This window comes from Eptesicus fuscus, chromosome 8 (assembly GCF_027574615.1).
Source record: "Eptesicus fuscus isolate TK198812 chromosome 8, DD_ASM_mEF_20220401, whole genome shotgun sequence".
In the NCBI taxonomy this organism is placed as follows: domain Eukaryota; kingdom Metazoa; phylum Chordata; class Mammalia; order Chiroptera; family Vespertilionidae; genus Eptesicus; species Eptesicus fuscus.
The window spans coordinates 104409000-104430069 of record NC_072480.1 but is presented as its reverse complement, the minus strand read 5'-3'; the positions used below and the strand labels follow the sequence as shown (position 1 = coordinate 104430069).

General features: G+C 60.7%; 2 protein-coding genes across 4 annotated transcripts in view; one reads left to right on the top strand and one right to left on the bottom strand.

Moving 5' to 3' along the window:
- The window catches only part of MCPH1 (microcephalin 1), a 107214-nt gene that overhangs the window by 27262 nt on the left and 58882 nt on the right, over positions 1–21070 (bottom strand). The gene's annotated exons all lie outside the window — the stretch shown is intronic.
- ANGPT2 (angiopoietin 2) overlaps positions 1–21070 on the top strand; it is a 43078-nt gene that overhangs the window by 4999 nt on the left and 17009 nt on the right. For all 3 annotated transcript variants that reach the window (XM_008157765.3, XM_054720199.1, XM_008157764.3), the window contains exon 2: positions 18466–18621. In XM_008157765.3, coding sequence (XP_008155987.2) covers positions 18466–18621 — 156 coding nt within the window. The remainder of the gene's footprint in view (positions 1–18465; positions 18622–21070) is intronic.

Sequence of the window (21070 nt, the reverse complement as noted above, 5' to 3'; positions counted from 1 at the left end):
GGCCGTCTGCATCGCAGGCCGGAGCCAAAGTCGCTCAGAGGCAGGGCTCCACCTGACCGTGGAGGGATGGCGCCGCGTTTACGGGTCGGAGCCCAGGCTGCCACGTCTGATTCCATGCCACATGTGACCGCAGTTCTGCTCATTTGTGGTTGAAAATCCTTTCTGATCTACCAACTCACGGTCATTTAGAAACCAAACAGAGAGACTTTGGAAGTGATTGGCCGGCACTGGAGCTAAGGGTCAAACCCTTAAGACGGCAGAAAAGGTCAGTTCCCCTCCCTGCTCTTCGTCCCCGTCTGGCTTCCCCTCGATCACACGCAATCAAGGTGCGTGGTCGTGCACGCCCAGATGACAGACAGCGCCGCCGCCATCACCAGACTCTCTTTGGCTCATAAGGGCATGAAGAGAGCCCGGAGGGAGAGACGCTATTTGGGGGAAAAGAGCAAAACTTAGGAGCAGAGGCACAGGAGACGGGGTTAAAGGTGTGTGTGAGAGACAGACAGACAGATCGACACTCGCTCCCCCCGACGTGAGAGGCCCACACGGCACCCCGAGCTCACAGCTCCGGACACAGGCAGGCACCACCACCGGCCCCGGTCACGCAGGGACACGGGCCAGGGGCGTCAGCGCCACGCAGTCAGCGGTGGCGCAGGCTCAGCGGAGGGAAAAGTAAACGTGGGGAAGCACGCGTCCCGCTCGGTGACGGCTGACGGCGGCCTGCCCTGTCCGCGGGGGCCGGGGGAGAAGTGTGAATGGATGCGAACCGAGTGTTACTTCTTAGCTCTTTAACGTCACGGAGCGTCACGGAGCGGAAAGGCCGCCACCCCCACGCCTCAGGGCTCGTCACGCGGTGCCACCGGGCTCACGTCTTCAGCAACAAGTCAGCAAGCCTGTGCGGAGGCCCGCGCGTGCCCACACCCCCCCCCCCACCCCCACCTCGGCCCGACAACGTACGCGTTTTACTTTAAAGTACAAAGGAAGCGAGTCTGAGAGGTGAGGGCAGGAAGGGAAGCGGCCGCCCAGCACCCCCCCACCTCGGCCCGACAACGTACGCGTTTTACTTTAAAGTACAAAGGAAGCGAGTCCAGGGCGTTCAGGGCACGCGGTCCGGGCACGGCCGGGCGTCTGAGGGCCACTGAGCGGGCAGGTGAGAGAGGAGACCTTGCCGAGAGGGGAGGAGGGGGCGGGGCCCCAGCTACTGCGGAGAGAAGGCCACTGGGACGTCTCCTGTGCAAAACGATGACACGGAATCCCACTTGTAGCTCCGAAAAGTACAATCCACTCGGTGCCGACCAGAGAGGACGACGGACGGACGCGGCGTGGCCCCGGCGGAAGCTGCTGAGGTGACACCTGCACGTCACCGAGCACCTCCGATCCCGCACAGGAAGCCAGGCCCCGGAAAGGCAGGTGCCTGCCCTGCCCCGCGGGGATTTGGAAAGGAGGCGAGGGCGTCTTCCACCCGCAGGTCTGACCCGAACCTCAGCACCAGCACCATGCGTGTGCGGAGTGAGGAACACGAGCCCCGGGACGGATGGAACAAACGGAGGGGCGTGTCAGGGTACCTTTCAGACACGTCTCCCCGCCCGGGCTGAGGCGGCTTCTGTGCGGCTGAGACTGACGCTGTGGGGACGGGCTCCCCACACCTGGACAGCGAGGCAGGTGGCCAGCGTCTGCTTTAAATCAGCATTTTGAGTAGCCATTTCCCCCTGAAATCACCATCCTTTCTCACCCTGATCTGGGCGCGCGCCGCTAGGGGTGAGACCCTCAGGAGTGGGCCTGCCCTCCGACCGTCTTCACTCCTCCAGCAGCCAGCACAGCACAGCCCCTTCGCGCGGCCCAGGAACCCAACTACCCTCCTGCACGACCTCCTTTGAGCAGACTTCACGCGCTTCTGGAATCCTAGACAGCTCACCACGACAGTGTCCACATCCAGGACTAGTTGTTTAGAGAACCAACGATCAAGCACACTACACTTACATGTCACGGATATAACCTGCATCTTCATATTTAATTTTATGTGGGGGGTGTGTGAGCGTGTGCATGTGCATGTGTGTGTGTTGTGTATGTGTGTGACTGTTGTGTCTGTATGTGTGACTGTTGTGTGTTGTGTGTGAGTGTATGTGACTTGTTTGTGTGTGTCTTTTGTGTGTGTGTGTTTGTGCATATTTTGTGTTGTGAGTGTGTGTGCATATGTGTGTGAGAGTGTGGTGTGAGTGTATGTGTGTGTGTGAGTGTGCGTGTGACTGTTGTGTGAGTGTTCATTCATGTTGTGTGTTTTTGTGTGTGCATATGTGTATGTTGTGTGAGTATATGTATGAGTGTGACTGTTGTGTGTGTAGTATGTTGTGTGTGTGCATGTGTGTGAATATGTGTGTGTGTGTGAACAGAGGTGAGACACGGAGGCCTTGGGAACATCGCTTCCCAGCGGTTCCATGTGCGGAACGTTTGGAAAGTCTTTCCAGGAGGCGTGCAGCCAGACTGCATTCCCCAAGGGCTCCCCCGTCGGAACCACGTCCTCGCTGCTCACAGGAAGGGTCTCCCTGGCGTGAGGGCGGTTCCCGGGGCACTGCCCCTGCCCCTGCCTCCAGGACTCAGTGTCCTGGGACATACCCCAGTCAGCCTCCCCGCGCCCGTGCCCGCGCCCGCGCCCGCGGGAGGGCAGGCCTGGCTCTGTGGTCTCTAACTGCCCCTGCCCCTGCCTCCAGGACTCAGTGTCCTGGGACATACCCCAGTCAGCCTCCCCGCGCCCGTGCCCGCGCCCGCGCCCGCGGGAGGGCAGGCCTGGCTCTGTGGTCTCTAACTGCCCCTGGCAGCGGGCTCGCTCCCTCGAGGCTCTCCTCTCGCCTCAGAGCTTGGTAGTCAGGCTGAAAGCACAGGGGACGGGCCTGCTGGAAGGTGGGTAACTGGGTGGCCCCAGCGCGGAGCCACAGCCCGGCACAGCCTGCTCACAGCGCCGGTAGATTCATTCCTGTGGCTCTGCCCGTGTCCCAGCGTCTCTCCTGGTGCAGCATGCCGGGTCCCAAAGCGGGAGACCGTGAGCGCGGCACCCCCAGTGGCTCTTCCGCCACACGCCTCTCCCTCCTCCAGGACGTGGCCGCAGGGCCTCCGCCTGACGGGCCTCCCGTGTGCTCAGTGCCCGCCCTTCTCACTCCACACACGTCAGGACCTGCGCTGCAGCCAACCCCACCGAGGGGGTCGCCCGAGGAGGATGACCGAGGGGGTCGCCCGAGGAGGCCTCTGTGCCCTGCGACAGTGACCTTCCTAGCGCAGAAAGGACGCCTGCAAGTGGGTGGCAGTGCTTGCACTTCTGGCATTTCTCCCGCACGCACGGACTGGGCCCCTAGAAACGCCGCTCCGAAATCGCCCGGGCGCCCCCAAACCTGCCCATGCCGTCATGCCGAGGCCGCCGAGGCCCATCAAGCAGCCACTTGCCCGTGGACTCGGCGTCTGCACTTGGGCTCTCAGTGGGTCCAGCAATGCCGCCTGGTCTGCCCCCTGCCGCGGAGGAGCAGGGCCTGAGTGGGCCCGAAGCCGCCTCCTCGGTGAGCTCATCCCCGCACCTCTTGGCCGGAAAGAGCCGAACACCCAGGAGGCAGATTCCTCTGTGCTCCTGACGGCATGTTCTCGGTCGTTAAACTTGTGGGATCAACAGACAGGATCAGTTCTTGGTTATGCGCTGGATAATCATAAACACTCGTCTGTAGCTAATTGAAGTATTCCTTTGAGTTTTATTAACTACTATTGAGTCTCTGAACAATTATTACAAACAGATGTAGCTTAAAACTTCCCTGAGCAAAATGTAATGAGAAATTCTAGTGCAAAAACACTGCTAGAGAGAAGATATTTTGCTGAATCACATAAAATAACCAAATTCCGACCACAAGCTAATTATCCATGCTTCACATTTAGTGGAAGTACATGAAATTCTTAATTATTTTCAGCTATGAAGGAGTATTCTGAAATTACCTTTAAAAAAAGCTTACCCAGTTTAACTTAATAAAGTGTTAATGATAGGAACTCCTGACCAGAATTGGGTTTAACTCAACCATAACAGTGAAGTGCTCCTAAGAGCAGTGATGGTTGGGACAATTTCATGACAAGCTAACGCATCAAGATGAATCAGAACCCGTCTCCTCAAATGACAACTGGCCGTTTTGTGGTGCGTAACGAGCTGTCCGCATGTCCCATGTGGCTCCCTGCAGGGTCATCGCGAGCACAGGCATCCCACGTGCTCCCCTCTGATTGGACAGTGTCTGAAACGCAGACTGTATTACAAGGCTGCCCACCACCCACACACAGAGCCTGGAGGAGAAAGGGAGGACGGCAATGACTGAGGGATCAACGGCTCTCTCCCCTTCATCGGGACCCTTCTCGGCCCGTCTCGGTTCTCAGGGGCTCAGAACCCCGAGCCACATGCGGCAGCCGTGCCCACTGCCTCCCCTCCCCACAAACAAGGTCAGCACTCATGTTTAAAAAGCCTCAGGGTCCTTGCAGAGGACACTGCTCATACAACAGCAATCGCGACAAAGCCCAGAACTCGCCCCCGGGCACCCGTGGTTGTCTCTGTAAAAGGACGTGAGGATGCGGCCTGTCGTCATGGAGACACGGGCTCAGTTATGTTCGCCACGGCCCCCCGAGCAGACACCCTTCCTCAGAGAAGAGACTCAGCTCCGAGAGGCGTGTGATGGTGCACAGTCGGCAAACCTATCCTCAAGCTCCTTGATTTCGGAGCTTGGTACAATGTCAGGTTTTCCAAAGATGGAAGAAAAGCCCCACCTTCTGTGTGTGAATCCGCAGAGCTAACAGACCACGGGGTTTCCAACACCCGGCCTCTGACCCACACGGACTCACGCCAGAGCTGCCCACCTCCAGGCGAGGACCACCTGGGAAATGGGGGAAGAGCCAGGGACCCACGTGGTGGAGGGTCCGCTCCATCTGCCCTGGGGAGCGCTGGGAGAGCTGAGGGGCTAAGGGATGTGCAGGGGTTTCAACCCAGGGTTCCCACGTCAGAGGCCCCTGTCCGCCCAAGTTTTGCCTTTTCACTCTTGAGACTGGAACCTAGACCTACAGTGAAGGCAAAACATGGCTGTGACAGGGAGCAAGCAGGTGCACTGACAGCCACTGGCAGCCCAATCTGGAGGCCACGGCATGGCACGGCACATCGTGGCACGGCTTCCGGCCTCCGGAGGAACGCACGTGTGAGCAGGTGTGCCGCTCCATGCTCCCTCCCTGCCAGCCTCCCGTCTTCATCCATCCGACGTGCCCGACTCTGGGCTTTGCTATTTGCGTTAAAGAATGTCCCGCACTTACTTTTCTTGGGGGAGGGGGACGGTGCACACAGGAAGTGGAGGGAGGGGAAGGGTGCACACAGGAAGCGGGGGGAGGGGAGGGTGCACACAGGAAGTAGAGGGAGGGGGAGGGTGCACACATGAAGCGGGGGGGAGGGGGAGGGTGCACACAGGAAGTGGGGGGAGGGGGACGGTGCACACAGGAAGTAGAGGGAGGGGGAGGGTGCACACATGAAGCGGGGGGGAGGGGGAGGGTGCACACAGGAAGTGGAGGGAGGGGAAGGGTGCACACAGGAAGCGGGGGGAGGGGAGGGTGCACACAGGAAGTAGAGGGAGGGAGAGGGTGCACACATGAAGCGGGGGTGAGGGGGAGGGTGCACACAGGAAGTGGGGGGAGGGGAGGGTGCACACAGGAAGCAGGGGGGAGGGGGAGGGTGCACACATGAAGCGGGGGGGGAGGGGGAGGGTGCACACAGGAAGCGGGGGTGGGGAGGGTGCACACAGGAAGTAGAGGGAGGGGGAGGGTGCACACATGAAGCGGGGGGGAGGGTGCACACAGGAAGTGGGGGGAGGGGGAGGGTGCACACAGGAAGTAGAGGGAGGGGGACGGTGCACACAGGAAGTAGAGGGAGGGGGAGGGTGCACACCGGCGAAACTTGGAATAAAACGAGCGGCGCCTGAGTGTCTGCCTTGGCCCGTGTAACGGCCTGCAATGCCGGCACCGTGGCTCTCCGCTCGGTTCGTGTCTCACAGGACGGCGCGATTAGCTCTGGGGGCATCCCTGGGGCGCGTCCGTGCTGCACCTCAGTAAGCCCACCTTCCCGGGCAGTGAGTGTTTCATGCACAGCCGACGCCATCTGCGTCCCGCTGCGCCACTGCGGGGGGTGTCGGTGCTTTCACGGGAGTCAGCACTCCTTAGGTGGACAAGCCCCGCCTGCTTCTGTTGCCTCAGCGACCTCCAAGACCAGCCCACCGCTAAGGAACCCACTCCTCCGAGGCCGGGGAGGCCTGGGCTGGGTTCCCGAGGGCCAGGGAGAACTGGACCCCAGCCCGTGCAACCCAGCCCCACGGCGCCCATCCTCTGCCCGCTGGGCCCTTCTGTCTTCCCCTCCCGACACCCCAATCCCAGGATCAGCAGAGCCAGATGGCCCCACACATCTCCCCAGGTCAGAGTTTGCTTCCGGGGGCACCGGGGACCCTCCTTCATCCCAGCTATTCTTACCGTCCAGCCTCAGTGAGCGCCTGTCACCACTGGGAAACCCACTGTGAGCCCCGTGCCACGCTCATCTCCTCTTCCCGCCACTTCCTGTGTGCACCCTCCTCCCTCCCCCCACTTCCTGTGTGCACCCTCCTCCCTCCCCACTTCCTGTGTACACCCTCACCCACTTCCTGTGTGCACCCTCCCCTCACCCCACTTCCTGTGTGCATGCTCCTCCTCACCCACTTCCTGTGTGCACCGTCCCCCTCCCCCTGCTTCCTATGTGCACCCTCCTCCCTCCCCCACTTCCTATGTGCACCCTTCTCCTCACCCACTATCTGTGTGCACCCTCCCCTCACCCCACTTCCTGTGTGCACCCTCCCACATCCCCTTACTTCCTGTTTGCACCCTCCCATCACCCACTTCCTGTGTGCACCCTCCTCCCTCACCCCCCTTCCTGTGCGCACCCTCTCCCTCACCCACTTCCTGTGTGCACCCTCCCCCTCATCCACTTCCTGTGTGCACCCTCCCCCTCACCCACTTCCTGTGTGCACCCTCTCCCTCCCCTCACCCACTTCCTGTGCGCATCCTCCCCTCACCCCACTTCCTGTGCGCACCCTCCCCTCACCCCACTTCCTGTGTGCACCCTCCCCTGAACCCCGCTTCCTGTGTGCACCCTCCCCCATCCCCCTACTTCCTATGTGCACTCTCCCCCCTAACCCCACTTCCTGTGTGCACCCTCTCCCTCCCGCCCACTTCCTGTGTGCACCCTCCCCCTCCCTCTGCTTCCTGTGTGCATCCCACTTCCCATGTGCACCCTCACCCTCCCTTCCACTTCCTGTGTGCACCCATCAGAGCTTGTAGCTCCCACTCAGTGAGTCAGACGTGAGTCCTGAGTGACTGTGAACGAGAGTCACTCTTCTGAAGATGAGGGAGAGGGTGGCGTGCGGCCCTGTCACGCTGTCACTCAGAAAGCACCAATACATGCAAACACCTGACTCCCTAGCGATGAAGCCCAGCCAGCCCAGCGTGCCATGGCGGCCCGTGATGCTCACCCCACTGACAAAGTGTCTCTTGAAATGATTTCCCCTCAAGCCGAGAGTAAAAATTCAAGCATGAGGACGAAAAAGTCAATTCTGAATGACATGCTTTTTATAGCTCACGCAGGGGAGTGATGGGGCCAGGAATTTTCCACTAGTTTCCCTGGAACGGACATGCGCGTGCAGGCGGAGGGCGGGGGAGAGGCGCGGACTCCAGCACTGAGCCTGGTCCTGGGAAAATGACTCAAGGGCTTGCACTGTCACCACAAGCATGCGGAGAATCGCACTCAGAATGCCGCCCCACGCTGCCTGGGCGTCGCGGGAACTGGGTTTTCTAAGCTATAAGCTAGTTCAGCTCAAACACACGAGGGTGGCCAGCACGCAAGCTCACGGATCACATGCAGGAACTAACCACCGATGTGACACGGCACACGTCCTGTCCCTCCACCACGCCACCGACCACCACCCAGGCACCAGGCCGTCCGGGCTGCCCGGGGCGCGGAGGACTCCCCAGGCCCATGTCAGCCTCAGGAGACGCAGCAACCAACCGCTCGCAGGAAACACGCTGTTTTCCTTTACGTGTCAGAAGGTGGGAACACCGTCAGGGCACGTCTTGGTGAAGATCTTACTTAAGTTACAGCTCTGTACGCCTCACTGGCTGTCCAGTAAACACACGGAGTCACGGAGATGGCAATCACGGACAGTGCGCGTCTGCCCGGGGGGCGGGGGGCAGTTCACACCGTGTGTGCCAGCCTCCATCTGAGATGCTGGGCGACCTGCAGGCCTGGCCACCCTTTCTCAGCAGCGTTTGCTCACGGACGGTGCCTCTGGGCCAAAAGAAACGCTGAGCAGCTTACATTTATTAAGTCGTTTCGTCCTGACAATTTCGTAGCCAGTTAAACACATAAATACACATAAAGAGAAAACATGAGCTTTACTTCTCTTAAGCGACCCCAGTCACTCAGAGTGAACATGGCTGCAGGGGGCACTGCAGCTTCTCGCCCCCGGGCAGACGGAGCCTCCTTTTCAGCTCCAGCCCGACTGCCGTGCAGGCCTTGCCTCCAGGACAGCACCCAGCCCCGCTCTGCACGCCGTGGTCCGCGGGGGCTGAGCGCCATGCGGAGCTCCTGATTCTCCCAGGGCCGGCAGGTGTAGTGCTGAGGGTGACCCTTCAACCTGTAAACTGTCTCCCGGGCTCCTGAGAGGGTGCCGTGGCACGCAGTCTGGGAACTGTGCTAAGTGGCTGCCTTTCCCACTAGCAGCCCAGGAGGCGCTCACAGAGCCCTCGAGCGAGGACGCACCTGAGCTGACCGGACAGGACCAGCTGAGCCGGGTCCCCAGTGGGTGAGTCCCCAGGTCGTGCTGGGCGATGACCTCTTCCCCGCTTCAGCCCCACGCACAAAGCGGCTCCTGCGGGCTCTTCTCGGATGCTAAAAGCAGGAGACGCTCGAACGGGAGTAACTCAAAATACGACCAAGTGCAGAAGGCTAATTCACTACTTCCCTTTCCCCGAGTCATCCGAACGTGTTCCTCTGGAGGCCAGTCAGGTCTCCCTGCCCTGAAGGCTGCCCGCAGCGCGGGCCGGGCGCACACGGCACTGGCTTACTGTTCATGTTTAGGCCAACGGGAACGGCACGCAGTCTTTCGTGGTCTCCGAGGAGCCAATGCCTTTTAGCCCGATCGGGACAGAGCCCCGCCGCCAGGCTCTGTGCAGTCCCTTCCAATTCATGGGTCCGAGGTCGTCTGTTCGGACATCGTTTAGGGACAAGCAGATGAAGGCCGCAGACAGGAGAACTCCCAGCGCGAGGAGGTCGCAGGGCGGCAGCCAAGCGGCCGGCACTTCATTCCGCACAGGCGCTCCTCTGCGAGCTTTGCACTGAGGGCTCCACTGCAGGGAGGAGGCCGCAGGAGGCACACCCGGGAACACGTTAGCTGGGGAGGTCCGCGCACGTCGTCCTCGGCGGTGAGTCCCGCGGACTCGTGAGCCCGTCCGTGGGGTCCCTGCGGCTGCTGGAACCCCTCACCCTCCTTTGGTGGCAGGAGGAGGAGGCCAGCAGGAGGCCTGCATTCTGAGGCTCTCGGGCCTCCCGAGCCCCCCCACGCCGCCCTCCTCCAGGACCTGCAGGGCTGCCTCCTTGCTCATCAGGAACCAGCCGACGTGAAAGCACCGTAAGAGGAGATCACGTAAGTCCCTGCAGCCGTTTCCTCTCCTCCCGACCGGCCGTGTAACTTTCTTCCGTGTGGAAAGGAGGAGACAGCCTGCTCTAGAGATGGCCGCAGGGTCTTGTCGCCAGCGGTCTACCAGGATCCGGCAAACTCACGCAATAGGAAGAGACACGGGCAGGCCGGACACAGGGACCTTTGGGGGAAGCCTGTGGCAGAGAAGGGTGAGGAGGCAGCACGGAGCGCGCTCAGCACGGCCAGGTGTGTCCAGGTGTCCTGGGGCGCGGCCGCAGGGCGGCTGCGTGTTAATTCTCTCCTGGAGCTCGCACTGTGACCCGGGCCTATGTCCTAACTCACAAAATGCGAGCTCAGCGATGTTACCGATTTACTGAATTCTAAAGCCCCCCCCCCAGGGAACTGAAAATGGGGGGTATATTCGTATCTATGTCCACACAGGAAGACACGTGTTTGTAAATGTGGACGCCTCTGAAGGCGCGTTTCGGTCCAACTGCCACTGTCTCCCTCTCAGTGCATCTCAATCTCAGAGGCAAGACCTTCAGTTTCATGAAAAAATAAACACCCAGCCCCGGGGCGCTCGCGGGCCGGGCGTCGTCCACGCACCAGCCGGCGCAGGTTCAGCTCCCCGTCGGGCACACACCTGGGTTGTGGTTGGATCCCCGGTGCATGTGGGAGGCAACTGGTCGACGTTTCCCTCTCACATCAGTGCTTCTCTCTCCCTCTCCCTTCCTCTCTCTGAAATCAATGAAAATATACCCTCAGGTGAGGATTTAAATAAAGAATGCCCAGTATGTTGTCGTCTGAATTCACCCACCTCTTCCCAGAGCTGCAGCCCAGCCGCCCCATTTGCACTAGCCGATGGTTCTGTTCACTTGACGGAGAGAGCAGTCTTAGATCCCTTTCACCCGCATCTCTGCGCGAGAATACACCAGGAAGCAGACGACGGCCAAGGTGGACAGCGCCCACGCAAGGGCCCGCTGAGAGTGGCGTGAGTCTCCGTGGCTTTGGCCAGCGGCTGTTGGGCTCACGCTGCCCTCCTCACACACTGCCCTCCTCACGGGCACCTCTGCGTGGCCTTCCTCCAGCCCGTCAGAGCGGTCAGCCAGGGCACCAGACTGCCGAGGGGAGCTTTACCCACGGAGCCCACGCCGCGGGGCCATCTGTCCCGAGGCCCAGGCCTGTGGGAGGCACGGGGAGGCCGGGAGAACCCCTGCTCTGTCTCGGGAACTCTGGGGGGGACGCGCATCCTTTCGCCCCCACCCCCACCCCTGGCCACTCCGCATGGACAGGCCCAGCGGCTCCGGCAGCACGTGGGGGCAGCTGCTCCCGCCAGCGATGCAGCCGACCCCAGCGCCTGGCGGCTTGGTGGGAACCCGGAGTGTGGCGGGCGGTGCCCGGGCTGCCCTGACCCAGAGGGAGGAGTTCTCCTCTGTACCAGGTGGGCGGCTCCTCAGACGGAACCGGGGCTCCCCTGTCACCACGTGGCCCCGCTGCCGCCTCCCTGCCCGTCCGGCGGCTCCTGGGACCGCGTCCTAAGTAAACTTCCTGCATGTAGCCTGTGTCTCGGGCTCTGCCGGGGGAAACGCATGCGAAGGCCGTGTGAGAATCTGAGATGGATACACACGTGGCATCTGCAGCTGCAGGTGGGTCTCACCGTTCTCGCAGAAGATGCACACACAGGGCCTCAGGCACCCGCTGCCCGGCCCCGCCCGGCCTGCAGCCGCCTGTGAGGGCTGTGGCCAAGCCTAAGGGGGGCGCCAGGGAGCAGAGATTCGGGTCCATGTATACGGACCCAGGAGCCTCTACAAGCTTTCGTGCCTGACACACAACACGTTTGTCACACGAATGCCCTGGTTTACACACGGTTCCTCCAACTTGTATAGATTTTAAAGGGAAGAATAGTCATTGCACCGGCAGGAAATGAGCACAACGTTTTAAGGGGGAATTACATTTCCCTGAGACTTTGGACTGATGGTCAGGGAAACATACAGAGGCAGAGCCACGTGAGTGCATGTGACGAAACCCCCAGTTAAGTAACCAAAGGACCACGGAGTCTCGGACAGAAGCGAGGACACGCATGTGACTGCACAGGAGGAGGGGACCGACTAGCGACTAGGCCCCACGGGTGCCCGCAGCTCTGCTCCTCATGCCTCGAGTTCAAGGTCACCAGCGTGACCTTCAGTCCCTGAAGAACAGTGTCCACGGGAAGTCGCTCCCACGTTCCCCACAGAAAACAGCGAGAAGCACTCAGAGCCCATCAGTCCCAGGAGGCGCTCCAAGAGCCGGCGCGGGTCCACGCAGCAGGGGACGGGGGCTGGCTGTGTCCTCGCCCTGCAGCCTGCCCTGCCCAGTCAGTCACCGAGGCACGGGGCTTTGGCAGGGGCTCTCGGCCACGGGACTCAGGCCTGCGAGGCGCCCCGCCTCCCCCGCCTCCCAGCAGCTCGCCTTAACCACCGCTGAGCACGTCGGTTGGCGCCGCCTGCCACCCCCCGAGGAGAACAAGAAACCTCGCGAGGAGGAGGAAAGCCCAGCTTTGCCACTTTGCAGTCTGAAGAGCTCACGACAGGGAACCCAGAACATGAGGTCAAAGCCTCCCCGTCTTCCTGGAGTCAGTCATCTCGCATTCCGGTTTCCCACAACCACCAGAGCGCGTGCTCTGCCTGCGGCCAGCTCCGCGCCTGCAGAAGCCCCGCTGCAGCCTCCCAGCGAGCGAGCAGCCTCCAGTCCAGTAGGTGGGACCAGAACAAGCCCAGGAGGATCCGGTGTCCCGAGGCCACAGGGGCGAGGGGTCTTACGAGGGGAGGGGCCGCAGGCGAGGGGTCGTCTCCTCTCAGGAGAGAGGACCAGGCGAAGGAGCCACAGGCCAAGGCCCAGAGGGAAGTGGCCCAGGGCCAGATGCAGCTGGAGGCAAGCTACGCAGGGAAACGAGGCCGGGGTTCCAGAGCGGGAAGGGGGGTGCAGCCATCCCGGGAACCAGCATGCCGCCCGCAGGCGAAGGGGCAAGGCCGCGTCTGAGCTGCCCAGGGCCAGGCCTGCACCGAGCCCGCAGCTGCGTGACAGTCCAGAAGGAAGGGTGGCAGCGTCTGGCGGGAGAAGGGAGTGTGGGGGGGCTACTGAGGGAGAAGAGACGCGCGTTTCTAAGTTGCAAAGCTGGAGAGTAAATGCTGCCAATGACACAAGGTATTTGTCCGTTTGCTAGGAATGAAGGTGTCCAGGTGAGCAGACTAATTAGCCATCTGTACGCCATGTGCGTCTGTAGAGGCAAGTGGGACCTTCTTAAGTTAAATGGAAACGCGGTGGCCGTTTCCTGGTTCAGTCAACGTCAGGGACACGCCCTGGCGGCCAGGACCCCGTGGTCGGTGAGGGACCCACGTCCAAGTCTTGGGGCGCTTTTCTAAGTGTTCCCCTTTCCCAGCCAGTTCCAAGATTCCTTTCCTTTTGATAGAAAAGGCAGACAATGATCTTGGTGAGAAGGAGATAGCGAGGGAACTACTTCAACGTGTAATCAACCTGCCAGTTGCCTCGAAAATGGACTTATTTTCCTGTCAAGTTTGATCACTGCAAACACAGGGGGGAGGGAACCCGTCAGGACGGATTTCACGTCTTAGAACAGATGTCTGTGTTAGGCGTTTATTCCGGTCCCTAGAGCGTCTGCGCATCGCCAACTTGCAAAGACCGTCTGAGGTGCGACTGCCTTTGAATGAAAACGACGGGGCGAGCATCCGCACGACCCAAAGGACAATCGCCGCGAAGTGCCCATGGCATTCGGGCTGCTCGCCCGCGCTCTAGGGAAGGGGACGCAGCACTAATTCCAAGAGGACAGAGTGGACGTCCACACAGCCCCTCCGACGCGTCTGTCCAGGGCCTTTCAGAGGGACTGGGACCCACAGGTCGGCACTGGGCCTAGTCACCCTCAGACAGGGTCGCCATTCCCACAAGCGCCTGGTGAAGCCGCCAGCCAGAGTGGGGAAGGAGCCGCCCTCGCTGGGGAGAATCCCGGTGCTCAGCGGTCCTGACTAGAGCAGCGAGTGGAAAGGCATGGAAAGGAGATGGGGGGGGGGGGGGGAGGGGTGTGCACGCTCTGCTGGGGAGGGGGGTCTCCTGTGCCTCCTCCTTTCGTCCTGTGTCAAGACTCCCTCGCGCCAGCAGGGATTTCGCCGGGCAGGTCCCTGTACTTGTGGCTTCCGCTGCAGACAATAAAAACCAGATGCGACACAGAAAGACGTCTCAGGGCCATAAACTGGGAAGGACGCACTGGTCCCAGCCCAGGGCCAGGGAGGTGACCAGGTGCCCCTCCCACAGGGGAGCAACCAGCAAACTGGGCCAGGCAGCTTCCCAGGGGCTCGGCCTCCAGCCTGGGATGTGCAGGGAGGTGGGGGCCACCACGTAGGTCATTTCCACACCCATTACGGCCGCCGGAGGGAGGCCCCCCTAAAAAGTTCCTGCTCTTCTCGGGAGGGAAACGGATGCCTCTGTCATGAAGCTCCCAGGAGACAGGCACCAGTCCTGGATCCCAGGCGTGTCTGCTGGTGAAACGGCCCGCCCTCCGACGGCAGGGTAGGTGGTCTCTGGTTTTCCAGGCTGCAACCCTGGGCTGTGGGAAGGCACATCATGCCAGCTGGGGGACAGGCCACCTTGGAAGGTTGTTGAAAGGCAGGAAAAGGGTGGGTGGCTGGTGGGTGAAGCGCCAGTTTGCTGACATGCCAGCCCTCAGAGCCTCAGAGTGCCCGCCCACGATGCCAGGCACCCGGAGCCCTCAGAGTGCCCACCTCACACAGCGCCCGGAGCCCTCAGAGTGCCCGCCCACGATACCAGGCACCCGGAGCCCTCAGAGTGCCCGCCCACGATACCAGGCACCCGAAGCCCTCAGAGTGCCTGCCCACGATACCAGGCACCCGGAGCCCTCAGAGTGCCCGCCTCACACAGCGCCCGGAGCCCTCAGAGTGCCCGCCCACGATGCCAGGCACCCGGAGTCCTGGTGGCCGAGACACGGGGAGTAACCGCGGTCACCGTGGCTGTTACTGCTTCTGACACCAAATACTTTCCTCTTCCTTCGTCGAGCGCTCTCAACTCACGCCACCCCCGTCTCCTAAAACCTTCATTCCTCTCACAGCTTCAAGTGCGAGAACACGAGTCTTTTTGAGAATCAACACAAAATGTCTAACACAGTGGTGGGCAACCTTTGGAGCACGGTGTGTCAAACTTCGCCAAAAAACTGAGCATAACTCGGGTAGTGTGTCACTTTGAGGGAAAAAACATTATTTCGCAAATGTTTCATCCTCGGCATGAGGCCGCCTCAGCGGCCGCGTGTCATCAGAAATGGCTACGCGTGTCAGTGCTGACACGCGTGTCATAGGTTCGCCATCACTGGTCTAACACCTGACATTTCTGTATCCAGTCCTCTTTCTCCCAAGACGTCGACTAGTTAGCAGCTGGGCCAGTGCAGAGCCAATTCCACTTCCTTTTGCTGCATACATTGTATATAGAGACTATACACATATACGACATCCACTCACACATCAGATGTACACACACATCACACGTACACACATCACATGTACACACACATCACATGTACACACATATCACATGTACACACACATCTGTAATTTGCTTGAATGTAAGAGGAACCACACATGCACACACACGCTATACATATACTTTGTCATCCTGAAAAGGTGAAAAGCAGTTGGCTTAAAAAGAATTTTGCATCTATCATTTTCAAGCTTAGACAAAGTGATGGCAATAATGCTAAGAACTTGCATTTTAAAAATTAGGTCTCTTATGTCTTTTAAAGCTCCCGAGTCTAATGTGAGTTTAGACCCAGCAGCTGCAGAATGGGGCTGGGGGAGGGCTACAGGGGTCCGTCCCCTCTGGCCACACACCAGAGGGACAGGGAGAGAACAGCTCTTATCTCGCTCGTAAGGACGGGCCAGTAAGATGGCGCCCTTTATCTGTCCTAGCTTATAGACCATCACTCGGAGCGCAGACGGAACCCAACTCCACCGAGTGTGCCTTCCCGAGCTCCAAACTTCCCAGGATAAGTTCTTTCTAAATATTATTTTTGCTGGGTGTTAAGAGTAACCAAGATAACTTCTCTGGATGACTTATATAGCTTTAACTTTACCCTCAAAAATTCCACTATTCCCCTGGTGATGAGCGAGAGTGAGAGTGGGCGGGAGGGGAATGACAAACTTCTATGCGAAGTTCTCTTAAGCTGGGCATCAAACCATGGAAGCTTGTAAGAGGGAAGGCAGGATGCATTAGGACAGAGTGCCGGCCGGTGACAGGCGCGGCTCTGGGGCTTCGGTGAGGTCCCTGTGAGGTGTTTGCTGGGGCTGCCCGGGAAGAGAGCCTGAGATGTTCACGCCGGTCTAGTCTATTTCACTCACACGCAGAGGCCAAGGCCGCAACATGGTTCTACAAACAGTCAGAGCCCAGCGTTGGCCAGGTTCACACCCTGGATCGGCCCAGCGGCCCAGGGAGAGTCGGGCGACCGGGAAGCATCCAGATGTGTGTGTGCACGTGCGTGTGTACGTGCATGCTCCGGGAGTGGGGACAGTGCATGGCAAGCCAGCCCAGGGAGCCAGGAGCACAGCTCCAAGGAGCATCCTAAGGCCTAACACCACCCGAGTCACCGTTTACAACTCGCTCCAGGAGGAGCTCCCGCCTGCCTACCTGCACCCCCAGGCAGGCGCACGGAGGGCCGGGCACCCCCACCTGCACCCCCAGGCAGGTGCACGGAGGGCCGGGCGCCCCCACCTGCACCTCCAGGCAGGCGCATGGAGGGCCGGGCGCCCCCACCTGCACCCTCAGGCAGGCACACGGAGGGACGGGCGCCCCCACCTGCACCCACAGGCAGGCACACGGAGGGCCGGGCACCCCCACCTGCACCCTCAGGCAGGCACACGGAGGGACGGGCACCCCCACCTGCACCCTCAGGCAGGTGCACGGAGGGACGGGCGCCCCCACCTGCACCCTCAGGCAGGCACACGGCGGGACGGGCAGGCACCAGGAGGAGAACCCCTGGCCTGGGACTGCCTAGTGAAAGGATTCTTGGGGGTTTTATATTTTTATTTTTATTTTAAAAATATATTTTATTGATTTTTTACAGAGAGGAAGGGAGAGGGATAGAGTTAGAAACATCGATGAGAGAGAAACATCGATCAGCTGCCTCCTGCACACCCCCTACCGGGGATGTACCCGCAACCAAGGTACATGCCCTTGACCGGAATCGAACCTGGGACCTTTCAGTCCGCAGGCCGACGCTCTATCCACTGAGCCACACCGGTCAGGGCTCTTGGTGGTTTTAGAGAAAGGCATGATAAGCAGTTTTGTGATCAAATTTTATTCATTCAACTTAACAGGAAGCACTTGAGCTCTAACCACGTGATAAAAAGACAGAACCAGGGCGTCTGTCCTCCTGACGGTGCAGGGTGGACCCCTGAGTGGACTGTGGCCCCGTCACTGGTCGTCACAGAACACAAGGAAGAAAGGAAACGGACCTTCAGGGCCTGAGTGACGCGCACACTGGCTTCCACGCTCAGCTCAGCTCTGAGGAAGCAGCCCGGTGCCCGGGGCACAGGGGGATGCCAGGCTGTGGCACCCACACACCGAACCTTAATCCGCCGTAAAAAGGACGGAATCTTACCCTTCACAGCCGCCTGGGTGGACCTAGAGGGTGTGGCTGAGGGAGACAAAGTCAGACAGACAAATGCCAGATGGTTTCACTCAGAGGTGGAATCTAAAGAGTAAAATAAACAAACAAAACAGAGACAGACTCAGAGACACAGAGCAGACTGATGGCGGGGGGCGGGGGGGACACCGAGTGAAAAGGTGAGGGACTGAGCAGCACACACCGGGGTTACGGACATCGAGGGGATGTAAGCGCAGTGCAGGGAACATCCAATGACGCGGGAACGAGGCACGGTGCCAGGTGGGCACAGACCTGCCATCGGGGTCACTTTGTAAACCACTTTGTAAACTAGTCCTTCAAACAGTCCTCTGACCCATCAGAAACTACTTTGTACATGAGGACCCGGGGCCCGAAGGTAAGCCACCTCCTGATCACAGGCTGCAGCGTGGGGAGCAGGCGCCCCTGCCCGACCCCATGGCCTGGCGCCTGCTGTCCTGCGTGGACAGTTCCCTATGTCACTCGGCAGCCGAGCTAGCTCCCCACACCCACATCCACACCCACACCCACACCCACACCCACGGGAGGGAGACGGGTGCTCACTCGCACGGCGACTCGGGCAGGGAGGCGAGGAGCAATGGGGTGGGGGCGGGGCTGGAACTGGTGCGTGAAGCGATGGAACTGAGAGACGTGCACCCGTGCACCCGGCTGGGGAACCTGAGCTGCCTGATGTGTGATGAACTCCGTGCGGGGGGCGGGCTCAGCATGTGAGGGGTCCTGACAGTCTGGGCAAGGCCGAAGGCGGCCTCCCCGCTCCGTCTGAGGCATCTGAACTCTGCATTCTGGGAAACAGATCTACAACGTGGCACAAACAACGCTTCTCAGGGCCAACTTTCCATTCCCTACAGCACAGGGACCCAGCGGCAGCGGGCAGAGGGCGTGGCAGGGCGACCCTGGGGTCCCTCCCGGACACCCCGTCGCTGTGCGCCCCGCGCGGCCTCGCTCCCTCCGCCTGCCGCGGGGTGGACGCCTAGTTGGCCTCCTATGCACGCACGATGCCTTGTATTTGACTGCTAGTGGCTAAGGTTCCGCCCGACTAACGCCCGGCCCCGCCCGTGCCCGCAGCTGGAGAGCTACATCCAGGACAGCATGCGCAGGGGCGTGGCCGCGCTGCAGCAGAGCGCCGCGCACAACCAGACGGCCGCGATGATGGAGATCGGCTCCAGCCTCCTCAACCAGACGGCCGCGCAGACGCGCAAGCTGACGGACGTCGAGGCCCAGGTGAGTGATGCGGGGACAGCCCGAGACGGCGCACGCGGCCACGAAAGCCCAGTGGGCAAGTGGAGGCAGGACGGGGGCGGGGGGGGGGGGGCAGGGAGGACGCGATAAGCACTCAGGCCCAGACCGGGATGTGGCATCAGGACCACGTCCTCGCGGTTAACGCTGAGGTGAAGGGATCTGTCCCACCAGGGGCCGCGCCGTGCTCCTGTCCCGCACACGCGTGCCTCTCGTGCTTCTGGGCCCTCAAGGTCTCCTCCTCCGAGAACGAGGCCCCGGGCAGAGGCTAGAACTGCTCTCCATCAGACCTCAGGGCAAAACCTCCATCTCAGGGAATTGTCCCGCCGCTTGTGGTAGAAGACTGTGCCATTCCTGGTGTGAGTTACACAATTTGTCCTACCGGTTCACACAGTCACGGTCTGACTTGGCAGAGAGGCAGACGGGGGAGCAGGGAGACAGAGAGACAGAGGGAGCAGGGAGACAGAGAGACAGATGGACAGAGGGATCAGGGAGGACAGAAAGATGGACAGAGGGAGCAGGGAGACAGAGAGACAGATGGACAGAGGGATCAGGGAGGACAGAAAGATGGACAGAGGGAGCAGGCAGGACAGAGAGACATACAGAGGGAGCAGGCAGGGCAGAGAGACAGACAGAGGGAGCAGGCAGGGCAGAGAGACATACAGAGGGAGCCGACAGGGCAGAGAGACAGACAGAGGGAGCAGGCAGGACAGACAGACAGGCAGACGGACAGAGGGAGCAGGAGCACAGACAGACAGGCAGACGGACAGAGGGAGCAGGAGCACAGACAGACAGACAAAGGGAGCAGGCACATGGGCTCACTCCGCCGGGAGCCAGGCTCTCTGATGGTCCCGGCTCCACGTGGCTGGATGAACAGCTGAGCAAGGCCCTGGGCTCTGGGATCTCAGCCGTGTGGCTATGGATGAGGCAGGGTCACAGGAATGACTGCTAAGTCCCCTTTCAGCTTTAAGTCTGTGAGCTAATGGTTAACAGTAGAAAAGACCTTGAAACACGAAAATATTAAAAGAATAACTGCAAATCAGTAAAACCAAATTCATGGAGCCGCCAGCAGCACACACAGGACAGCAGGTGAGCGTGGGGGAAGTGCTGCTGGAAGAACCTGTGGCACGCCCCTCCCCCCCGCCCCCTGTGAGTGCTCCCGGCTCCCAGGCCCGCTCCCCTCCGGGCTGCTGGGCGAGCACCTTCCTGCTCTGAGGATCCGTGATGCTCAGGAGAGACCAGCAGCTCTAACGCAGGCACGTCCCACGCACGTCCCAGTGGGAGTGGCCGTCTCAGCTCGGGGGCCAGCCAGGAGGTAGGAGCCTCACCTTCCCCCTGAGCTGGGCCATCTGTCCCCCTGGCAGCTGACGGCAGGGAACAGGAAAACAGGGTGGTGGGAGAAGCACAGGTCAGCTCACGCGAGGACGGGTAAGAGTGACCTGCTGACCTCATCCTCCCACAACCTCAGACAGTTTGGGGAAAACGGGAGCATTCACACGATGGGTCACAAGGTACCAAAAAGGGCGATCCACAGAGGTGACAAAAGGTAAGAATGAAAACGTGTACAACTTTTAACGGGAAAGTGTCAGCACACCCAGTCCGTTGTTACAACAAACGGTCGTGACGAAGCCCCGCTGCCGCTTCCGACCGAAGGCTGGTGGGTGTGGGCTCGCCGATGTGCCTGGAAGGCGACAGCAGTGAGTGGCAGAGGCAGCCGGGACGCACACCTCCCTACATCCTGTGCAAGACCTGCCGTCACTTCATAAGCCTTTGTGGTCGAGGCCGTGAAGCCACACGTCACAGGATCCAGCTGGGAGCACGGCGGACGGCTGGAGAGCAAACAGCCATGTCCAGGCGGACACGTGAGAACGCGGCCCGAGCCCGGGCTGCGCGGCGCACTGTGTCACCAGCAGTGACCGTGCGAGGCAGGGTTGAGTCCAAGCATGGACGCTGCTGTACAAAGTGTGACTCCTCGAGCCTGTGAGACCACAATGGGACAGAGGGGCAGCGGCGGTCTGGGGTCCTGGACTCAGTGACCGACAGGCACCCGCAGCTGGAGGCCCCGCAGGCGACGAAGCACTGCGCTGGGTCCTGGGCGAGGAGGGACACGCACGCCACCCTCCGCACCCCCCACGGTCCTCTCTGGGCCTTCGGAGTTTCCATTCCCTCTTAGCAAGAGCCCCCACAGAATGCCTGGGCCACAGAGGGGAGTGTTTGGTTCAAGCCCTGCCCCAGGCTGGCCAGTGCCCGCGTGGCCACCGAGGAGAGGGCCGGGCCTGCCCTCCTCCAGCCGCGACTCAGGCTGGGCCGGCCCTGCCCTGCCCACGGCCTTTCATGAATGTCAGGGCCCCGAGCAAACCATGCTCCCCTCAGCCAAGAACCCCGGTTCCTGCGCAGCCATTCCGCCCACACTTCCACGTGACTGCGCATCCCG